The sequence below is a fragment of the Pocillopora damicornis genome, chromosome 1, assembly GCF_964200805.1.
Source record: "Pocillopora damicornis chromosome 1, jaPocDami1.2, whole genome shotgun sequence".
Lineage (NCBI taxonomy): Eukaryota > Metazoa > Cnidaria > Anthozoa > Scleractinia > Pocilloporidae > Pocillopora > Pocillopora damicornis.
This window is the reverse complement of record NC_142670.1, coordinates 32,058,978-32,076,674: the sequence shown is the minus strand read 5'-3', so window position 1 is coordinate 32,076,674 and position 17,697 is coordinate 32,058,978. Positions and strand designations below refer to the sequence as shown.

Here is a 17,697-nt window from a genome sequence, read left to right as displayed (position 1 = left end):
TATTGTTCAGTCGCATGTCACATTTAAACAATGTTAAAATGAGTGAACAACGCCGCGTAAAAAAAAACAAACAAACAAACAAACAAGCAACCCAGAGAGAGCGAACCTCTACTAGCATAAAAGTTTTGTATTCAAATGATGGTCATTAATACCTTTTAGGACCTGTCAAGTCTCTCATTTCCAAACAACCTATACGATACCACATCATATTGTGGTGACGAAGGGGTTGGAATACACGCGAGAAATTCTTCAGTGCTGTAATTTGGGAGCAGCTTATATCATAAATTCAAGTAACATAAGGACAAAAAGAACTTGAACTGACACATGTTAGATGACAAAAAAAACCTGTCACATTTGCAGCGTCATTAGCTTAAATTAACTTCACAGTCGCCCAAAGGTTAGTGTCAGGCTGAGTAATAAATTATTCAACTTTTTCTGGAATTACGTAAGTTTGTTTGCATTTCCGTAGAATATTTCTGCAATTTCTTTAGCCTGATCCTAAACTTAAATTCGATTGTAGCTTCATCTCTGCACCCAAGTTTTTATGTCGTTCTCGAATAATGGAATCTTGTTTACTATGAACAAACTAACTGCATCCCACATCATCAATATTTGCTTTGCTTGGAACGGACAATTTGACGTTCCTCGAGGTTAATTGTGTTTTCCTTAGCTTATGGATGGGTTTCTTTAGTTAGGCAATGGATTATGAAAAGATGACAGGGATGTGACATGAAAATACTCCTAAGAGCTAATTTGAAAGTAGCTTTCGTATCTTAGTAGCTAAAATTTACCAAACCTTAATTTGTGCCTAAAAGCTAATAATTTATACCGATTAGTTTTCATTTAAAATTAATGAAACAAATATCCTAGCCATTGGTTAGCAAACATCGCAAACAGAACGATTATAATATTTTAACTTCCGGCCCGAATCTTGTTGAATTCAATACTTGAGAGGAGCGAAAACAGAAAACATGAAGTTCTTCTTTAATGTTAATTATTAGACTTTGGCTCAAAACAAACAGTTGGTATCGTAATCATAGTCATAATACCTTGATGAATGACAGCATTTTTATCTCGGTAGCAATCAAGTGGTTGAGGACCGCATTTCGTATATTTATCAGCTCTAGAGTTACGTAGAATAAGTTTGACTTATATCCCAAAACAGGGTTTGGTAAATATTTGAGGGAAAACTAACTACGGCTACCTTTTAAACTGATATGGAGGAGCAATCTAATCATTTTGTTCAAACCGAATCTTTAGCGCGAAAGTTCTGCCTCGTTGTTTAACAAGGGTGACGGAAAATTGCAAGCACAGTAAGGTAAGGAAAAAAACTGAGTCTTATTTAACCTTGTTCTCCTATCAAATTGCCATAACTCGAATATTCTCTCCCGCAAATCGAATGGTCACCAAATGTTTTGTATCGCCAAAATGTCGCAACTCATAACAACATGGATCAAGGCACTTAAACAAATATTTGGATGCTTGCCTCACTCGTTTCATTTTCATCTGTTAGTTGCGAAGCCGATCAACATCTCAGCTGCGATTCTGTCTAAGAAACAACATTTACAATTCCCAAATAACTGCAAGAGATGTAATAGTTACAGATATCGAAGAAGCGGTGAACAAAGGTGTAGCGACTCAGTCAGTAAAACATGTGGTAGACGTGTTGTTGACTTGCAGCCGATTCAGAATGGATTCCTTCATTTCTCTTCCGTTTGTTTCTCCCTCCGTCTATTTTTTTAGTGCATTTTTGTTTGTTTACTTGTTTGGTTTGGTTTGCGTTAAATTTATGGGCCAGAAAAAAACGTTCAAAGCATATTCCTAAAAAAATATACACTTTCCAATTTCAGCATCGGTGACAATGGCGTGGAATTCAAGCTTCCTCGTCCTAATGGCCTCTTTGTATCTCATGAACCTCGCTATTGCTAAAAATCCGCGCAAGACAAAAGTTAGCGTACCTGGAATGGCTCTCAAAGGATTCGTGTTTAAAAAGGTCCCAGTATCAGCTCCTCATGTGTGCGATATCACCTGCGAGAGGGAAACGATATGTCAAAGCTACAACTATGTAATTGGCGAAAAGTCCTGTGAATTGAACTCCCGAACCAAGGAAGCAAGGCCCGAGAATTTCCAGCCAGATGATTTACGCTTTTACATGGGACGCATTAGTGGTAGAAGTATATATCCGGTTTAGTTTATTTTAAATACAAATTTTTCTCAATGAGTTCTTAGTAAAAACCTGCCACGTTCTGAGAGCAAGTGTCTCATTGCTTTATTATTAAATACATTAATATTAGGTAAAAATTCACGGATCTTCATTATTATTATTCTGTGTTTATCTTGCCCGGACAAATATATTTTCAACTCTAATCTGTTTTGAAACTTCTATTACCCTTAAACTATATATTTATGAAGTCATGTCTACATCATAGCCCCCTTAGGGTCTATTCCCGAACTAACAGCGTTATCGTGCCAAGAAATAAAATTAAGTGAAGGTAAAGACAGCATCAGTAAAAAGTATTGGTTGGATCCAGCTAATGTCGGGAGTTCAGAGTTGGTTTACTGCGACATGATTTTGGAAGGTAAGTCAGTATACCAAGAACAGAATTTATACAGTGTTTGGTATGCCTTTGTCCTTGCCTTTTGTGAAATGTTTTCACTATGTCTCAGAAATTTCTTCGATAAATTTCCAAATAGACATCGATGAATGCAAAGGCAGCAATAACGTTAATTGTGACGAAAATGCAAACTGCTCCAATACTGTTGGGTCTTATAATTGCACCTGCAAAGACGGATTTACTGGGGATAGTCACTCGTGCTCAGGTAAAATAGTTACAGACATGCCGAGGTACAATGTTTAATTTTTTTCTCGTCCAAAAAACACTGGAGGTACATTTGAGCTATCTACAATCGTGTGAGTGAATAATAGAATAATAATAGCTTGCATGCTATATCAGTGTATCCTTAGCAAAGTTAGTTAGCAAAGTAACTTATTGAGTTTTTTTTTTAAGCAGCACTTCCCATACATGTTTATGCACGGAGTTGCCATGATCTACATCGGGTTTGTTTCATAGCCATCATGTTAGGAGATGTAAAAAAAACCGTTGGAGAAAAGAATATAATATCTAGATTCCACGTTTCAAAAAATCTATTTCGTTAAAGACAAAAAAAGAGAAAGCTTTTTGTTATTATTTGAAATAATTAAAGTAGTTGCAAATCATTAGGTGGCAAAAATAAAGTGCAAATCCCATTTACGCTTTCTCAGATATTGACGAATGTAAAGGAAATCACTCCTGTCACGTGAATGCTAAGTGCAATAACACCCTTGGATCACATATATGTGAATGTCAGCCTGGATATACTGGAAATGGACGAAACTGCACAGGTTAATTTAATTTCTTCGTTACAATATTTAGAATCGGCCTGTATGATACGTTTAACTACGGCGCCGCACCATTCAGCCACGATGCAAGACAATTATATAATTTATTACTCATAACTCGTTATGATTTAGGCAGCCGATTCTCATGTTAAGAACCTCTTAAGTAATGTCCCTGACTTTTAAATGAACAATTTTGGTGACTGATGCACTGTTATTCTGCTTTTAAATAGACCCTAAAAAAGTTATTGACAAAGGCATGAAAATAAAATCGCTCGTTTGGCTCTGAACCCTGTGCACATGATAGATATGTACGTGACTTTCCATGGCGCTACGTTTTCGTTGATATATTTGAGAGAAAGAAGTTGAAAATTATTATCATCACGTTTTATAAAATATTCAAGATACTACAAGCGCCCCGATTGGTCAAAATTAATTGTTATAGGGGACAAGTTTCTAAAGAAACTTTGGTGCTGCGTCGGTGGGAGAGTATAGCAGGTAATTTAGTTAACAACTGAGTTCAAAATATAAATTAGCCACCTTAAAGAGTAAAAAAAGCTAATCAGCCTTTTTACTCTTTACGGTGGCCAATCTACGTTTTCAACCCAGTTGTGGACACTAAATTACCAACTTTTGATTATGTTTTAAATGATTTAAAAACCTTACACAAACTTTAATGTGATGCAGACATGACTCTCCGTGGATGTTAAAAACCCTAAAAGAATCTCTCTTTATAAAAAGAGCAGTTATGATCAATCAAACTTATTTGACTTACGCAAGTCAATTGGCCTTATGATTACAAATAATTGGATGATGCTAGTAGGCAGAGAGTTATTACACACTCCTGGGAAACAATTGGGTACTAGCGAATACTTCTGGGCTGGTATCTCTGTGTGGGAGCTGAGGATCAAAAATGTCTTAAACGCATTTGGTAGCATCCAGTTGAGCCGGTAAAAACAACTCAGGCTTTGATGGGCGATTAAAGCAAGAGGAAACGTAATTCTTCATAAAGCTATCATTTCATTTTAGTTCCTTTGTGCATCATCATTGTCTAACCCAAATTCATCAAAACCTGGGTGACGCTAATAGAAAGAGCAGTTAAGCTACATCAAAATTTGGTAAGCTGTTTTGTGACAACTTACTCCCGAGGAATTTTTTTTCTTTTTTTTTTTTTTTTTTGGGGGGGGGGGGGATGACGGAGCAGGAACTGTTTCAGAGCGGTCTGGTGGATAAATTGTAATATTCGCCATGAAATATACGCTTCAAATATCTAATTTGTAAAGCAAACAAAAAAAAGGACATGAGTTTTGTTGTTTACAATTATTAAAGTAATTATACGGCTGAGACCCATTTTAAAATGAATAACGTGATAAAGTGCAAATATATAAATGGTTTCTCAGATATTGACGAGTGTAAAGGAAATCACTCTTGTCACGTGAATGCTATCTGCACGAACGCCAAAGGATTGTACGTCTGTACTTGTCACCCCGGATATACTGGAAATGGACGCAACTGCACAGGTATTTGATGCGTTTCTTCTGTAACCATTTCCATCAGAAAGAAAAGCACTATCATCGTTGCAAGACTTGTTTTGCCAGCATACCTTGTGTAAAAAAGAGATGAATGTAGGCCTGAAGACAATGTCGATAATGACACAATTGTATTAAATAAACATTCAGTGGTAAAAAAAAATCTCAACTGGCAAAGGGGGACTTGATGGATGTGCTTACAGGACAGAACAACAGATTTAAACTCGCGGGAAACCAAGAAAAAAATCTAGTGAGCGCTAAAGTGAAGTGCTTGCGTCTAGGACCCAAGAAAACTAGACTAAGGTTTCTAAGCTTATGCTCGGCAACTTCTTCCCAATTGCATATTTTAAAATGTATTCTTTTTTTATGTTATCATTTTACAGATATTAACGAGTGTAAAGGAAATCACTCTTGTCACGTAAATGCTAAATGCATGAACACCAAAGGATCGTATGTCTGTACTTGTCACCCAGGATATACTGGAAATGGAAGCGACTGCACAGGTACTTGATGCATTTCTTTTGAAACCATTTCCATCAGAAAGAAAAGCACTATCATATTTGCGAGACTTGTTTTATCAGCATACTTTGTATTGACCCTTTTACTCCTAAGATCTCATTAGTAATTCTGCTTACTGTCTACCATATAATTCTTATGATGTCAGTTCTAAGAATTTGGTATTGAATCAACTGATAATCCCCAAGCTGATATTTTCCTTATTCTCGTCACTTGTCTGTTTGATATTGAAATGATTTGGTAAGGAGAATTTCTTTCTTGGTCAACTTTAAAGGGAGTTAGGTGGTTAAGTAAACATTCTGTGTAAGGTAAAAAATATCCACTGGTAAAGGGAGACTTGATAGATAGGAACAGATTTGAACTTGGGGGAACCGAGAAAAAAATCTGATGAGTGGTTGTGTGAAGCATTTGCGTCTGGAACCACAACACAACAAGACAAGGGTTTCTTACGTTATGCTCAGCAACGTTTTTTTTTAATTACAGTTCGTTTCTTTAGCTATGTTTACGATTTTACAGATATCAACGAGTGCAAAGGAAATCACTCTTATCACGTGAATGCTACATGCATGAACACCCTTGGGTCACATGTATGTCAATGTCATGCTGGGTATACTGGAAATGGACAAAACTGCACAGGTGAATTTAATTTCTTCGCTACAATATTTTTAATAGTCCTGTATGCTTTCCGGCTACAGCGCCGCACCATTTAGCCGCGTTGCAAGACAATTAGGTAATTAATTACTCATTACTGGTTTTGATTTAGGCAGCCATTTCTCATGTCAAGAACCTCTTGGGTAATGTCCCTGACTTTTAAATGAACAATTTTGGTGACTGATGCGTTGTTCTGCTTTAAAATTAACCTTATCACAATGACTGACGGAGGCATGAAAATAAAATCGCTCGTTTGGCTCTGAACCCTGTGCACAGGATGGATATGTAAATGATTTCCCTTGGCGCTACGTTTTCGTTGACGCTCAAGATTTATTTGAGTGAAAAAGTTGAAAATTATTATCATCAAGTTTTATAAACTAGTCAAGATACTACGAGCAACCTGATTGGTCAAAAAACAATCGTTGATTGCACCGGTAAACCTGTGGAAAATTGAAGTTTATATATGTTATTAAAGTGACAAACCGCACTTTCTATCAAATAAAGGGGTAAGTTTCTAAAGAAACTGTGGTGCTGCGTCGGTGGGAGAGTATAGCAGGTAATTTAGTTTTAACAACTGGGTTGAAAACGTAAATTAGCCACCGTAAGGAGTAAAGAAGCTGACGTTTCGAGCGTTAGCCCTTCGTCAGAGCGATTAGAGGAATTGTGGGTTGTGTGTGAATTTATATGTAGAAAGTGGAGCTACGCCATTGGTGGGAATATGGTGACGAGAAAACAGGAATGAATTAGTTGAATGAAAAGCGCTCGTTGATTCCGTGGGGATTAAGGGTGCCGATTTGAAATATAAATTTTTGTTCTAGTGTTTTACGGCTTTCCGAACTGCCTAGATGTAAGGAAAGGCCGCAAACTGCCATATGCTGTTTAGAATGATAAGGAAGATTAAAGTGTCTAGCGACTGGCTTGGATGCGTCCTTGTCATTTATTTCCACATCGCGAAGGTGTTCTCGGAAACGGTCACCCAGTCGTCTTCCTGTCTCGCCGATGTATAACTTATTGCAATAAGTGCAAGTTATGCAGTAAATAACATTGGCGGAGGTACACGTAAAGTGATCAATGATCTTAATGGATCTTTTTGGTCCCGATATTTTCTCTACGTTATGAATGAAAGGACAAGTTTTGCATCGTGAGCGAGCGCATTTAAAAGTTCCAGATTGGTCATTGGTTTGAAATGAACTCCTGACTAAAAAGTTGCCTATGTTTTTGTCACGTTCGAATGAAATAAGTGGGGGTTGCGAAAAGATAGTGCCAGTCTCTGAATCGTTTTGGAGTAATTTAAAATTTTTAAGAATGATAGATTTAACTGCGTGGTTGTGAGGGTGAAATGTAAGAGTAAATGGAATGCGATCCGTGTTCTCCTTCTCGGCTGTTTGTAGTGCTGCTTGTCGATCGATTTGTTGGGCACGGCGGTAGCCCGCTTGAACGACAGAAACAGAATAGCCGCGTTTATCGAAAAACTGGCACATTGCCTCTGATTTTTCGGAAAAATCAGAGTCGTCACTACATAAACGACGAAGTCTGAGAAACTGTGAAAAAGGTATGGAGTTCTTGACGTGTGATGGATGTGAGGATGAATACAACAAGTAACTATGTGAATCTGTAGGTTTGTAGTAAACACTAGTACATAAGCCGTTGCCTTCAATTGAAATTTTGATGTCTAGAAAAGCCAAAGAATTGTCGGAAATTTCCCAGGTATATTTAAGAGCTGGATGAAAGGAATTGACGGCGGTTATAAATTGAGTGAGCTCCTCTTTGGTAGAGGAGGTAGCGCCGATGCAATCGTCAATGTAGCGGCCGTAGAGTTGAGGTTTTGGGCCGTGGTATTGGCTAAAAAATTGATGTTCGATAAAACCTACAAAAAGATTGGGAAAAAATGTTCGATCAACGCACTGTTAAGGAACCTAGCTCTGAAACACTACTCCGTCTGGCCGAACTAGTACTCATACTCAATTGCTTTTCATTCGGTGGTAACTACTACAAACAAACTAATGGCGTGGCCATGGGTACTAAAATGGGACCCAGCTACGCCAATCTTTTTGTAGGTTTTATCGAAAAATCAATTTTTTAGCCAATACCACGGCCCAAAACCTCAACTCTACGGCCGCTACATTGACGATTGCATCGGCGCTACCTCCTCTACCAAAATCCATCGTGGACTATCTCGCCAGAAAACTGAGAGAGAGAGCGATAAATAAAGGTTCTACAAAAACTGCGGTGCTGCGTCGGTGGGAGAGTACAGCAGGGTAATTTAGAATTATCAACTGAGTTGATGAGGTAAATTGGCCACCGTAAGGAGTGTTACAGCGAATGTTCGAAACGTCAGCTTTGAAACTCTTTACAGAGGCCGATTTGCATTATCAACTCAGTTGATAAGGTAAGAAAAATAATGGAAAAGGAAAACAATCTAAAAGAAATGGTTAGGTTAAGTCCTGAAGGGATTGTGTATCTTCTCTGACCTTATCTGACCCTTTTCATGGAACTAAAGGAAACCTTTAGGAGGCAGAGAGAAATTACACACTCCTGGGAAATAATTGCGTTACTACCGAATACCATCGGGGCTGGTATCGTTGGGTGGAGCTGAGAATCAAAAATGTCTTAAACGCATTTGGTAGCATACAGTTGAGGTACATACAACTTAGACTTTAATGGGCGATTAAAGCAAAATGAAACATGACTATTTGTAATGCTACTATTTCATTTAAGTTCCTTTGTGCATAATCATTGTCCAATCCAAATTCTTCTTTAAAATTTACTCAGTGCATAGTTGTTCTTGTAAAACACTAGTCCTTTTTCGTTGTTGTCGAAATGATTGACTGGAAGAATATAAACGAAAAAATGTTATCTTTGATACTGCAATTTTTTGGAATGTTTATTTAATTTAACAGCCGACCCATGTTATAATTATCAAAACTTGGGTGATGCCAATAGAAAGAGCAATTACGCTACACCGCAATTTGGTCCAGTGTTTTGTGTAGACTTACTCCCCGCAAGATGATATTGTTTTGTGAGAGCTGCAGGAACTGACAGTTGTTTCAGAGCGGATAGCTTGATAAACTGAAATATTCGTCATGAAATGTACGTTTCAAATATCTAATGCGTGGAACACAAAAAAGAGGAAAATTTGTTTTACTCTTTATAAATATCAAAGTAACTACACGACTGAGAGTCTGCCCATTTTAAAGTGACAAACATTATAAAGTGCAAATATGTATATGGTTTCATAAAGCCTTAAGGTAGTTACAAACATGCCGAGTTACAATATTTAATTATTTTCGCTTTTAAACACTAGAGGCACATTTGAGCTATCTACAATCGAGTGAGTGAATAATAGACCAATTATAGCTTGTATGCTATATCGGTGGACCCCTAGCATCAAACAAAGCAGTTCTAGCAGGAACTATTGTGCTACTAGTTCTAGGTTTTGTTTTTTCAAGCAGCATTACCCATACGTGTTTATGCATGGAGTTGCCACGATCTAAATCCGGTTTGTTTCAGAGCTATCATGTTAGGAGATGTAAAAAAAAAAAAACATTGTGGAGGTTGCACGTTTCGTTAACTACGAAAAAGTGAAAGTTTTTTCTTACTATTTGAAATGATTCAAGTACTGCTAAAAATACGTTAGTTGACAAAAATAAAGTGCAAAATGTATTTACGGTTTCTCAGATATTGACAAGTGTAAAGAAAATCATCCCTGTCACGTGAATGCTACATGCATGAACACCCTTGGATCACATGTATGTCAATGTCATGCTGGATATACTGGAAATGGACAAAACTGCACAGGTGAATTTAATTTCTTCGTTACAATATTTAGAATAGTCCTGCATGACACGTTCGATCACAGCGCTGCACCATTCAGCCGCGTTGCAAGAAAATTAGATAATTTATTACTCATGACTCGTTATGATTTAGGCGGCCGTTTCTCATGATATCGCAATATCCCTGATTTTTGAGTGAACAATTTTGGTGACTGAATTTTGGTGCATTGTTATTCTCCTTTAAAATTAACCTTATTACAATGATTGACAGAAGCATGACAATGAAATCGCTCGTTTGGCTCTGAACCCTGTGCAGAGGATGGATATGTAAGTGATTTTCCATGGCGCCGCGTTTTCATTGACGCTCGAGATATATTTGAGGGAAAAAAGTTAAAAGCCTTGAAAAATCATTTACATATCCATCCTGTGCACAAGGTTCAGAGCCAGACGAGCGATTTTATTTTCATGCTCCTGTCAGTCATTGTGATAAGGTTGATTTTAAAGCAGAAAAACGCATCAGTCACCAAAATTGTTCGAGATATATTTGAGTGAAGAAGTTAAAAATTATTATCATCGAGTTTTATAAAATATTCAAGATACTACAAGCGCCCTGATTGGTGAAAAAACAACCGTTGATCGCTCCGATAAATTTATGGAAAATTGAAGTTTGTGTTACTAAAGTAACAGACTGCACTTTCTATCGTTTACCAACGTAATAAACGTCTCCAGATGTTAGAAAACGATTGGAAAAAACAAAAGTCAATCAATCACCTCTAGCTCGGAATTACAAACTTTCTCGTCTCCTCACGTGGGTTATCTCGCAAGTAAACTGATAGAAAGAGCGATGAATAAAGGAGGTAAGTCTCTAAAGAAACTGAGGTGCTGTGTCGGTGGGAGAATATAACAGGGTAATTAAATATTATCAACCGAGTTGATAATGTAAATTGGCCACCGTTTGCAAGAGTTTTAAAGTTAAAGCCCAAAACGGCAGCTTCGTAACTCTTTAAGGCAGTCATTTTACATAATCAACTCAGTTGATGAAACCAAATTATCTCACTAATGAGATTTGTGGAAAATGCGAAAATTAAAAAAAAAAAAGGGGGGGAAGGGAAAAGTAAAAATAATTTAAAGAAATGAGATATTGATTTCTGTAGGGGTTGTATATTTTTCTCTGACCTTATCTGACCAGGTCTTCAACAACTTTTTTTTTACTATGTACTTTCTCTCTCAGACGTTGACGAATGCAGCGAGGCCCATCCTGTGAAAATGAACAAATGCCATCCGAATGCATCTTGCTGTAATACCCAGGGCTCATACAACTGTTCTTGCAATCCTACGTTTATTGGAGATGGTTTTGATTGTGAAGGTTAGTTTAGTTTTTAAGGGCGATGTAGTTTGTATTTTGTTTCCCACGTTGAATGTAGCAGTAAATTGCTTAGAGTTGACTTTCATCCGAAATTCACATCGAAGAAGTTGACTTTCATCCGGAATTCACATCGAGGAGGCATAATTTTACGCTACTTTGTGCACAAAAACGAATCGCTTTTTCATTGTGTTTTAAATGTTTAACAACCTTACACGAAGTTTTACATGATGCAGACATGACACTATCTGTAGAACCAAAAAACATTTAAGAATCCCTAACCTTAAAAGATTCCCTTACAATAATAGCGTCTAAGATCCTTATTTGAGTTATGCAAGCCAATGAAAGAGTTGCCAGTAATCGGGTCCTTGTGTTCTCGCAAAGATTTCTGGGATCGCCACGGGGCAAACATTACGACTGTTTCGAGGTCCAAAAGAACCATTATGGAGAGAGATCATCGCTTTTTCGCTGCCATTTTATCAGAATTGGATTGGGTAATGTTGATACAAGGGAAGCGTGAGTTTTGTTTGAACAACCATGAAATATGAGGTAAAATCCACCGATTAACTTTTCAGCATGCGCAAGGTTTATTGTGAAATTGACATCTTGCACTGGTCTCAAAATTTAAACAAATTAGCTATAAATTGCCCAAAAATAACTCAATTAAGCCTTTTCAATTTTGTTTACGTGTGTTAAGTCTACTTCTAGCTTCTAGCTTTTTTCTTGGCTTGGTAATACAAGAGAGCGCTACAACAGTTACCTCGAAGCAGCAGGAGATTGAAATGGTGTGCTTGGGTATTAAATATTATCGCGGTGCATTGAAGTGATTAAACACATACACTGCCTCTTTGCTGTGGTAAATGAGAACGAAACGGCATTAATAATCGGCGCAAAACTAAACCCTTTTTACTCTCCGAGGATATGTAGGTACAAATGGGTCGTTTAAGGAGCGATGCACACGCGAATATATGCCCACAGTTCCTGCTGGGACTTTCAGTAATTTTTCTCTTCTCCTCCAATGAGTTCCAGAAGAAAAGTGGCAGCACAAAAATCTTGGGATTTTCTCAAACAAGCTATTATTTGACTTAGGGATTTCCTCGCGTTTTCATCGTTTAATCACTCCTTCCAACGAGCAACATCCCGGTAAAAATAATTTCCATCCCCGCCGACAAAGACTTGTCTCCTGTGAGGAGGTATATTTTTAGACGTCGTAATTTGTATATTTAATACGTTAACAGGTATGAATTTAGGCTGTACATACATAAATACAACTGAAAAGACTTAAATGAGTTATTTCATAACGATTTATGGCGAATTTTGTAATATGTTGAGACCATTACGCCATGACGATTTCACATTAGACCTTACATAAAGAGAGAAGTTTATCGGTACGTTTTATATTTCGTGTTAATTGTAACAAAAACTACACTTTCCGCGTATCAACATTATCTTAATCGATTTATAATAAAACTGCGGCAAAAAAGCGTTGATCTCTTTCCAAAATAGGGCTTTTTGTACGTCAACCTTTCACCATACATTTCTTTTTAGCGAGTTGCAATGTTTGCCCTGTGGCGATCCTAGAAATCTTTGTACAAACACAAGGATCCAATTACTGGCAACTCATTCATTCGCGTTATGAATATAAATAATTGGATGATGCTAATAGACAGAGAGTCATTACACACTCCTGGGACTTAATTGTGTTACTACCAGATACCTCTGGGCTGGTATTGTTGTGTGGGAAATGAAGGTCAAAAATGTCTTAAACGCATTTGGTAGCATCCAGTTGAGATACAAACAACTAAAGGCTTTGATGGACGATTAAAGCAAGAGTTAACATAATTCTTTATAATGCTACCATTTCATTTTAGTTCCTTTGTGCATCATCATTGTCCAATCCAAATTCTTCTTTAAATTTTACTTAACGCATAGTTGTTCTTGTAAAAAAGTAGTCCTTTCTGGTTGTTGTCGAACTGATTGACTTGAAAAATGTCGACAACAAAAAAAGTTCTCTTTGATACCACAACCTCTAGTAATGTTTATTTCATTTACTAGCCGACCCATGTTATAATTATCAAAACCTGAGTGATGCCAATAGAAAGAGCAGTTACGATACACCGGAATTTGAAGAAGACCTATGTGACAAGCAACTCCCTTGGGGATGGTATCGTTTTGTGGGAGATGCAGGAACAAAAATGCCAACAACACGTGTGCCATCATACCGATGTGGTACACTCTTCCCAGGCTGGTTGGATGGTGCTCATCCTACAGTGGAAGAAGGTAAAATTCGAAGGAAAGTTTGCTTTAGTGATCGTAACCAAGGTTGCAAATACCATGCAACTATTTTGGTGAAAAACTGTGGATCTTACTTCATCTACAAACTTTTCCCCCCGCCTCGTTGTTCCTCACGCTACTGTGGTACAGACTGAATGTGAAGCAAATATACCTAGCGTAGTAAGAAGACTCACAAATCGCTCCGTAGCTACATGTGTACAAGGTTTTTAAGATGTGAAGTAGTAAACCTTTCTTCTCTATCGTAAACACTATCAGCAGATTTTAACTTTGGTGGCAAACAGGTATTTATTTCATTAGAATGATAATTCTCCTCAGACAGCCTTTGTCATCGAAGATAGTTGAAGGATCTTCAAAGTAATCTTCAAGTAGAATCTGCAAGACACAAACTCTCAAGCTTATGGTTTTCGAGCCTTTTATTTACGGTTTTTCTTTGTTTGTTTGTTTGTTTTTTAATCTTTCTTTAGCTAAATTTTTAACCATGTTTATTTTAGCACAGGTCAAGGGAGTACAAACAGGTGCCATATTACGTTATAGGCGTAGACAAAAAAACAGTAATGACAGTCAAAATCTGATGTCCTATGATTCAGTATTTTGAAACGCTGAACCAATTTCCAGACACAGTAGGCAAAATTCAATGGTTCATTCGAAGTGGATCGCTTACATCGTAGACCTATTTTGAATCTGAGTTAAAGATCTATGCAGTGGCTTCATAGTGTCCCTATAGAGCTTATTTAAATAGACGCGCGGGCAACTCATTCATTCAAGACGAAATTTGTTATAATTATTTTCGCAGCAATTTGTATCGGTGATCACGCGTTTCGAGTGCAGTCTGGGAGAAATCAGCACGGGTAAATTTTCAAAGGCTAACCAACTTGCATGTGTACGATTATGATTAAAAAGTGCATGTAGCTTTTTCAGGTTGACCTGTTTTTCTGAGGTTAATTTTTCCCTACAACATAAACGCGTAAAAAGAAAAGCATTCCGATCTACGAGGTGCTAAAAACAAGTACATACAAGGTAAATACAAGTTGTAAACAATTTTTTACACCGCTTAAGTACATCACCAACAATTTTTCACAGGAGTTATAATTGAAATCAAAATCACAGTTTCTCACTGTGAAATTTCCTTTTTCATCCTGAAAAAAATATTCAAAGAATCCTATGAAAAAAAATAAGCGCAGGAAAGAAACTCAGCCCCATCCCCAAAGCCCACTACCTGATATTTCAATTTTCTAAGACTTGTCTTCGAATTATTTGATGTTCATTTGTCTCTACTTTACAAGAAGAGACCTGAACACATCGCAAATGGGGCAAGGCAAGGCGAGTTCATTAACAACGTATTAAAATATCCAAAAATCGTTGCTGGTCTTTTCAAAGCAAAATTATGTGAGTTGAGTTACTTTGTAGCTCAGCTTTTTGAGTGGTGTAAATAGACGGGTATCGTGTATTTTATCTCATTATTTAACAAAAACTGTGTATCTCTTGGTAAATAAATTTAACTTACACGAACAGTTTTAAGCCGAGTTTCATGACACAAACACGAGAGTAAATATTAAGGTTAGTGTAGTCCAAGGGCCAGAGTAGGTTCTCGATGCCACTCATCTGATGAAGGTTATGTCAAAGAATATTCAAATTCATTTGATAGCAATCGCGAAAGATTAGCCTTCTCCATTTTCTAGTGGACTAAAAATCAATAACCAGGGAAAAATAACAATAACAACAAGGAAATGTTTGGGCAAATGCATGAAACCAGAACCCAGTGAGGCAAAAAAAAAGCAATCAATCAAAACTGGTTTTAACTTTACATCACAAAGATTCAGTAATAAATGGAGAAACTTATTGTAAAAGATCGTAACGTAAGGAATAGCAAAAGGAGAGTAAGATAGTTTTCTTTGGAACTGTCACAATTAACTTAATATTGAACATTTTCTATGATTAAGTTGCAAATAATTTTCCCACAAGTAATGTTATAATTCAATTGTCAATTATTATTAAATAAACAGTAATTATAAAAAAAACTTGCAAAAAGGCATTTTGTTGTTAGTGCAAAGGGATTTACATTAATTTGCTACCCACAGAGGGGGGGGGGGGGGTTTGTGGGGAGAAGTTCGTAAAAGAACAAAGGAATAAATTATTGTTATCTTTAAGAGCTAAGAATAGTGATGTATACCTCTTGCATTGTTGTGTATAAAATGCTCTGAGAAAAATTCATATTCATATTCCGTTAGTGAATGAAATGACTCATAAAAAGTGTAAACGCGCTGGGCGGTTAACGGTTAACATATTTTTTCCATATTTGGAAACAGTCAGAGCTGTTGCTGAATAAAGCTTGGTAATAAAATCACGAGCGGGAATGTTGCCCATGGTCTCCCATCGCTGGATTGTGTTATTTATCCTTTCGATGTCATCTGTTCGACAGAAGGAAGTGAATAACGGCGTTACTCTAAAAATAAAAAAATCCAACAAGCAAAATACAGTAAAACCAACAATGAAAGTGTTCACAGAGATTACTGTTTCTAGATATCTTCTACAGCACTCCTTAGTTAGATTTCCGAAATTCGGAAAAATATAGAAAACCGCAAACACATCAGATGGAGCACAAAAACTTGTGATAAGGATAAGTATCTTAATTATCTGCAGTATTCGAACATATACCTGACAAAAACAATGATATGATATCTATTGTATAAAACTAACTTCCAATTCTATAGCTTCTGAATGTTTCTGTCGCCTCTTTCTTCTCCCCAGTTTCTATCACACTAGAATGTACAAATAACTTCAAGCACCTTATTGGGGTACCCCATCTCTTAAGAACCTTTTCTTTACAAATTAAACCGCCCCCTAAAATTAAAGATGGGAGCCCACTAAGCCCTCTTGGCCAATTCTTAAATACACACAGTGGTCTAACACATAAAACTGATCTCCCAATCTCCTTGTATCATCAGTTTTATCCTTAACATTCTACCTCACCTGAGGACACTGAGAATTAATCCTTTGTAAAATCCTCTTACTCCTTCATGCCTAAGATTTTGAAAAGAACACACGGTGAGAGGAAACCAGGAAAAAAAGAAAATACCTATTTCATGAAAATGTGGACTTGATCACTTAGCCATAAATGGAAGTCAATCCAAAAACTGAATCCAGTCCTTGAACAAGCTGGACTCAGTTCTCCGCCAATTTCGGTCTAGTTCTCTTTCAGATTGTTTCAAACAGGTAATAAATGTACCTCCATTTAATGTAGATGGATTTGAAACTGGAAAGGTTATTACAGGTTAATAATTTGCTAATGAATCTCCTATCCTAACCTGTCTTGAGAAGTCTTGATCTAACCACTTGAAAAATTTATTTAACAATCAAGAGCTTCTTTTCTTGCTGATTACTTCCTTTATTCTCATGACCTCCATTAGTGATTCTGGGGTGATATTGTAAGGAGAAGTTAGATATGAGTCAATATTAGAGGGGGGAAAGGGTTGATTCTTATCAATCCTTCTGGGTGGAGAGGGGAGTTAAGAGTAAAGTTTTTTCCAACAAATTACAACACTTCAATCATCCACCCTAAACTATGAATGTCATCAGAGTTAAAGCACTTTACATGCTCTTGTTTGTCCAGTTTTAAGAACAAGAGTTTCTGGTTTGCTAACTCAGTTGAATCTGTGAGCTTTAAAACGCATATAATCAACTATACAGACACGCGCAGACAGTATTCACCACCTTCTTGTTGATTGGTGTTCCAAAATATTGACTCTAGCCTTTCTTCAGCTCCTAATAAGCCATGAATTGCAGTGCTCCATGTGATACGCCGAAACGTAACCCTGATCAAGTAAAATAAAATGATATGACCAAACTTCATGTTCCATCCAAACAGTAAAACTCAGGTTAATTCCTTTTATTTAAATTAGAGATTCTTGTCTGCTTAGCAATACATAAAAATGGTAAGGAGAATTTATACCATGATCAATCTTGGGAAATAAAGAATTAAGCGCACTATACATCTTGAGATGGAAACCCACGGCTGCTAAGCTGATTGCTTTGTGTGTAATTACCATTTACTAAAGAGTAGATCATCATTTTGTGATCGCAGCCACTTTCCATAAATGTGCTATATCTGCGTCATTGTATCTTTCCATGTGGGAGTTAAATGCCATTATTCGAGCTATGCCAAGCTGGTGAGGCCTTAGGCCTTCACTCCCAGAG

At 37.0% G+C, this 17,697-nt stretch overlaps 2 protein-coding genes across 2 annotated transcripts; both read left to right on the top strand.

The window, feature by feature from the left end:
• The first annotated feature begins 4,238 nt into the window (after positions 1–4,238).
• Positions 4,239–5,416, top strand: LOC149053342 (nidogen-like). The gene is made up of 2 exons (XM_089182801.1): positions 4,239–4,896; positions 5,289–5,416. Exons 1-2 carry the CDS (start codon positions 4,734–4,736, stop codon positions 5,414–5,416), a joined length of 291 nt encoding a protein of 96 aa, XP_089038927.1. The 5' UTR covers positions 4,239–4,733.
• Positions 5,417–10,658: 5,242 nt separating this feature from the next.
• Positions 10,659–15,521, top strand: LOC149053341 (uromodulin-like). The gene is made up of 2 exons (XM_089190388.1): positions 10,659–11,211; positions 13,264–15,521. The coding sequence occupies exons 1-2, from the start codon at positions 11,112–11,114 to the stop codon at positions 13,635–13,637; spliced, it is 474 nt and encodes a 157-aa protein (XP_089046514.1). The 5' UTR covers positions 10,659–11,111; the 3' UTR covers positions 13,638–15,521.
• Positions 15,522–17,697: the final 2,176 nt, after the last annotated feature.